The 6,000-nt window shown below is 48.0% G+C and overlaps 1 protein-coding gene across 1 annotated transcript in view; it reads left to right on the forward strand.

Annotated features, from left to right (window-relative positions):
* The window catches only part of LOC122542685 (zinc finger FYVE domain-containing protein 1), a 28,076-nt gene extending 23,849 nt beyond the window's left edge, over positions 1-4,227 (forward strand). The window contains exons 10-11 of the mRNA XM_087984137.1: positions 518-628; positions 1,689-4,227. Coding sequence (XP_087840263.1) covers positions 518-628; positions 1,689-1,921 — 344 coding nt within the window. The 3' untranslated portion in view covers positions 1,922-4,227. The remainder of the gene's footprint in view (positions 1-517; positions 629-1,688) is intronic.
* Positions 4,228-6,000: the final 1,773 nt, after the last annotated feature.

A 6,000-nucleotide genomic window follows, 5' to 3' on the forward strand; every position in this document is an offset into this window, starting at 1 on the left:
TTCCCTCCCCATGGCCCCCTTAAAACCAAAAGAACAAGGTTTGACCCAGTGACACTGAACAGTGATTGAAGTGCCACAAGTTGTCCTGAGGGGAGTGTTGTGAGAGAGGGACTCATCAAGACGAGATCTGACTGGGAATAAATTGGGTCCTGGAGGTTTTGTCATATGACCCCACCAAACTGCCCAGCCATTGGTCATCCATCCTCTGCCTTCCTAGGCCAACCAGAAAGTAAAAAGACTCCTTGGATGACACCTGACCATCAGCGAAATTGCCTGTTTTAGTTCACTAATATTTTTTTAACATCTGGTGAGGAAAAGTGTTAAACAGTTCTGTTTAAATGTTCCGAAGATATATCTCGAGTGTTGGAGGGTCTGGACGTTGACTCGCAATTCTTGGCGAATGTGGGTTCAGTCCTGGAGGATTGTGGGTGAGCCCAACTTCCTGTCCGTGATGATGAGGAAAAGTCTCTGGAAATTCTCTTCCTATCATTGTTTAAAAAAAAAAATTGCTTTTCAGGAAAGGAGCTGGGGTCAGCGAGAGAAGGCAAAGGGTTATTGGCTCGCAGGATTACAGAGGTGGCTCAGAGCACTCTAGATACGATGACTTCAGCAGTCGAATATCCGCTTGGTATGTACACCGACTGTTTTCTTTATTGCTTCACAGTACCATTGGCAACGTCAGCATTTTGTTACCCGTCCCCAATTACCCCCTTGAACGGAATGGCTTGCCCTGGCCATTTCAGAGACAACCTCATCACTGTGGGTCTGGAGTCACGTGTAGTCCAGACTGGGTAAGGACTGCAGATTTCCTACTCCAGTGATGGATGTGATGGTCAACACCACTGAGGGTGGGGGGGAAAGCAAAATCCAGATTTTTATTTTGATAAATAAAGCCACCGCCAGTGTCGCCAACTAAATTAACGATTTGGGCACCAAGAACAAAAGGGGAAGAGAGATCTAAGTTAAAGTGGAGTACCCACCTTTCTCTCAATGCCTTGAGTGTGCTACTAGACTAACAGACACAACCATTCGTGTGGGAGACCTGCAGTCAGTTCCTCCCCTCTTTTCTCCCCCACCCTACCCTACCCTTCCCTCCCTCCCTCACGACCCCCTTCACAACCTTCTGACCGTCAGTGGCCAACTTCCTCAATTCTGTAAATTGAGTTTGAGTAGCACCAGTCCCCGTGCCAGGGTTCGAACCCGTGTCCCCGGGGTTTTAACCCTCCCCCACCACCACCACCTGCCCACCCCTCCGAGTGTCCGAGGGGCAGCGATATCGCAGAGATTAGTGGGGCTGGAGATTCCTGAGATAGGAAGAGACCAGGATGTGGAAAACGAGAATTGAATATGGCTCCTGGTCTTTTCTGTGGGGACATGCAAATGATGCTTTTTGATGGGCTGAAGGGCCTCTTCTGTGCTATTTGACTCGATGACCCTTGGCCCAGGCTTCCCAGTGTTGACTCGATGACCCTTGGCCCAGGCTTCCCAGTGTTGACTCGATGACCCTTGGCCCAGGCTTCCCAGTGTTGACTCGATGACCCTTGGCCCAGGCTTCCCAGTGTTCCCAGTCCCGCCATGGTAAACGCACTCTGAGTGAGAAGGAGTGCGGTGAGGGCTGTGTGGAGGAATTTGTGTGGTATTTTCTGTATTTTATTATTTCCACACCCGGGTTGTTGTTGTTTTTCCAGGGTTTGTCAAGGAAGTGGCAAGGCCTGATTATTGGGTGCCAGATCACGAGCTGGTCAAGTGCCACCGCTGCGCGAAGCCCTTTTCAGGCATGACGGCCAAGCACCACTGCCGAGCCTGCGGCCTAGGCATCTGTGGTCAGTGCTCCCCGGAGTTGAGGACTGTGCCATCTCGGGGTTGGCACCACCCAGTCAGGGTCTGTCTGGACTGTAGCGAGCAGAAAGGGGAGCTCTGAGGCCCAGCCCCTTCACTCGAAGCCTTGGTCACCTGTGTGAGCGAGTCACTGAGGACCATCTCCTCCAGGGGCAGGATCATAGTCTGATTCCAGGGAAGGTTCACCAGGCGTTCTACACCCTCCCTCGGCTAATCTACATCCAGTTCCTGCCGGTTAAAACCACAGTAAGGACGACACGTTGTCTAGGCCACTCATGTTGACACTGGCCTGAGGGACAAATATGGCCGACAGGCCTGGACGTCGCCAACTCTGGACATCGATCCTGGAGAGTCTGTCATGTGACTTATTGTCCTTTCACACTCTCCCCTAGTACCCTACTATTGGCTGATTTACACATCAATCATCTTGACCCCTTCCTCCCACAGCCAATCAGAAAGTGAGCACGCCCTTTCTCTGCACTGATTGGCCAACACTCCATTTCAGTCAAGCTGCCTTCCACTTAATTCATCTCAAAATATTAATTGAAAGTCACTAGTGAATGTTGAAGATTACTTTGTGTGAATGGTTGCCCCAGAAGTTAAACTTCAACCTTCAGGAGCCTTAATGATGTGTAGATGAAAGGAGTTTGTGCAGATAATTATTCGTTTTTCTTAAAAATTGACTAATCAGATTCTACTTACCTGGTCTGTGACTGACAATTGACAGTTAACTGCCCACAGCAACCCTCTGACCAACCAGAATCCACTCGCCTGTTCAGTGAATGAAGATTGACAATTAACTGCCCCATGGCATTACCCTGACCATTCAGAATGTGCTTGCCTGTTCTGTGAATGAAGATTGACAATTAACTGCCCCATGGCATTACCCTGACCATTCAGAATGTGCTTGCCTGTTCTGTGAATGAAGATTGACAATTAACTGCCCCATGGCATTACCCTGACCATTCAGAATGTGCTTGCCTGTTCTGTGAATGAAGATTGACAATTAACTGTTCTTGCCAACTCTCCAGGTTAGTGACTGGCCAACCAATCAGCACCCTCTGCTCTTGTTTTATAAAAGGGTTCCACAAACAAAAACCAGGAATTGCTGGAAACGCTCAGCAGATCTGGCCACGTCTGAGGAGAGAGAACTTGGGGTTAAAGTTTCAGGAGAATGGTCAAGCCTGTCTGTTATTTCCTCGTCCTGACCATTGCAAGGCAATCTGTTTGGCCGTCTTCTCTGTTTTCAGCAACATTTAAACGTATAGACGACCTTATCCAGACTGGAACCATTCACCTGTTGGTGTGCTACACCTTCTCTCTGGTTTTCATATTCTTCCTGAAGCTTGACCCCAGTTTTTATTTTGCATTGGCTGAGCAGCTGAAGCTGAGCTCCCGTATTGCAGGATGTAATAATTAAGAAGACGAGGATACGACAGAAGATACATGGAAATATATTGCCGCCCCTTCGGTATCCCTAGAATTCCCTCCCTAACAGCCACCTTCTCGAGGGGCAATTAGGGACGGCCAATAAATGCTGGCCCAGCCAGTGACACTCTTGTCCCATGAACTAATTTCAAAGTTTGTAAGCACTTTTGTTTCGAAATGTTTGACAATGCACTTTCCTTTTGAAGAGGTTTGCACAGCCTTTGACACTTTGCAAGGGCATTTTCCAAGTCTGTACCTCTCTGTCCTTTTACTGAGCACCCACCAGGGTCTGTGACCAACAGCGGTCGTGAGAGCATTTCGAGATGGGCGTGGGTTAAGCCCCAACAGTGGGCCAGGCCAGAACAGTTGACTTGTTCTCTCAGCATCCTGCTTAATGCTCAGTTCCCTTAAACAGAGGTAATCCAGACCAATCATGCAGCAGAACAACAGTATAGAAATCGTGAAGCACTCCATGGCTGAATAGCCTTGTGATTCTCAATGGCCAGCTCTGGAGCCTGGGTATCCTGAGGTTTGACATGGAAGAGGGTTATGTCTTCAGAGGGAACAGGAGACAATTTTACTGAACACAAGCTGTTCATCAGTTTGAAAATTGATGCCGTGTAGTGTCAGTTAATGAGTGGAAGGTTAGAGCGGTTTTAATTCATTCCTAAACAACATCAACAGACCTGCCCAATAAAATGCAGTTAGCGATGATAATTCCAAACAAATTGTGTTCTGAAAATTAACCACAGCCAATGACAGCAGTGTGTGGTCTCCAAAAATCATTGACATTAAAGATGATCCAGCCTCTACCTTCCTGTATTGATTTAAAAGCATCCGATTGTGTGACGGTGCAGTCTGTGTCAGAGATTAGTTGTCAATCTTTGATGCCCAAAGTCTGAATCAATCTAGAAAAAAAATTCCAGAAAAAAAATCTTCATTAAAAAGGTGAGACTTTGAGTTGGTACTTTTTCCTTTTTTTATTTTTCTCTCTCTCTCTCTCTCTCTCTCTCTCACTCTCACTCTCACTCTCTCTCTCTCTCTCTCTCTCTCTCTCTCTCTCTCTCTCTCACTCTCTCTCTCTCTCTCTCTCTCTCTCACTCTCACTCTCACTCTCACTCTCACTCTCACTCTCACTCTCACTCTCTCTCTCACTCTCTCACTCACTCTCTCACTCTCTCACTCACTCTCACTCTCACTCTCACTCTCACTCTCACTCTCACTCTCACTCTCACTCTCACTCTCACTCTCACTCTCACTCTCACTCTCACTCTCACTCTCACTCTCACTCTCACTCTCACTCTCACTCTCTCTCTCACTCTGTGTGTGTGTGTCTCTCTCTCACACACACAGAGCTGGCAGAAGTGTGATGGACTGAATGGCCTCCTGTACTGTACCATTCTGTGAACAGTTTGCACTGCTGCTGAGCTGGGTCCTGTTCAGACACAACGTGCCTGTTCCATGTTCGTTTAAGCCCCATCGCTAAACGTGGAGCAAGCGGTGAGATTAAATGGAGCCGGTTTGATAATGCAAGTGATTATTTGAGAAAGTGGGTTAAGGTTGTGCCTCCCTTGTATCTCTGTGGCTTGACAAGAGTAAATGCTGAAAAGATGTTTCCCCATGTGGGGGAGCGGAGAGACAAGGCGTAAAAAGAGAAAACCACTCAGTCCTTTGAACCCGCACCATTATTCATAAGATCTGATTTTTCACCTCAACGCTATGTTCCTGCAATATTTGGGGTGGCTCAGTGGTTAGCACTGCTGCCTCACAGCACCAGGGACCCGGGTTCGATTCCAGCCTCGGGCCGACTGTCTGTGTGGAGTTTGCACATTCTCCCCGTGTCTGCGTGGGTTTCTTCCCACAGTCCAAAGATGTGCCGGTGGATTAGCTGTGGGAAATGTGGGAGGTATTCTTCGGAGGGTCAGTATGGGATGAGTGGCCTCTAGGACTGTTATGATCCCTGAAAATCTTTTGTCCCCTTGGTCAGCAAGAATCTCTGCCTTAAAAATGTTTAAAGATTCTGTGTCCACTGCTTTCTGGGTGAAAGGAATCCAAAGACATTCGACCCTCTGAGAAAAAAAAAGTTTCCTCATCTGTTTTAAAACCGTGACCCCTCGTTCTAGATTCTCTACCCAGAGGGAAACATACTTTCAGCATCCACCCAGTCAAGTCCCCTCAGGATCTTATATGTTTCAATTAAATTGCCTCTGGACTCCAGAGAGTACAGGCCTTAACATAGAGCAAGGGGGGGGCACAGCTTACAGATCAAAGGTCCCCATTTAAACCAGTAAGGAAGATAATGTTTTATTCTCTCTGGGGATTATCAGTCTCCCGTGGAGAGCAGTGAAAGCTAGGCTGTTGAATTCAGTCAAGGTTGTGTTCAATAGCTGTTTGTTGACAATGGAGTCAGGGGTTGCCCTGGAGAGGGCGTCAGGCCAGGAAAACAGAGCTGAGGCCACCACCTGATCAGCCATGACCTTACCGAATGGTGGAACAGGACTGAAGGGCCGAATGGCCCAATCCAGCTAACAGCTTTCGGGGTTACCCCACAGAGAAAATCAGGTTCAGATTGATTATTCCAGAGATGCCGGTGAGCTCAGTGGGGCCGGGGAAATGGGGTTGGCTTTCAGTGTGAGATCTCCTGCGGCCAAGCTGCCCAAACTCACCACGCCATTAATTTTGATCGGGGAAAATCACAGGCCAACAAATGCAGAGATCCCGGTTGCAGCCTCC

This window comes from Chiloscyllium plagiosum, unplaced genomic scaffold, assembly GCF_037043375.1.
Source record: "Chiloscyllium plagiosum isolate Xiang-an unplaced genomic scaffold, Cpla_swu_hap1 HiC_scaffold_47, whole genome shotgun sequence".
Classification (NCBI taxonomy): Eukaryota; Metazoa; Chordata; class Chondrichthyes; order Orectolobiformes; family Hemiscylliidae; genus Chiloscyllium; species Chiloscyllium plagiosum.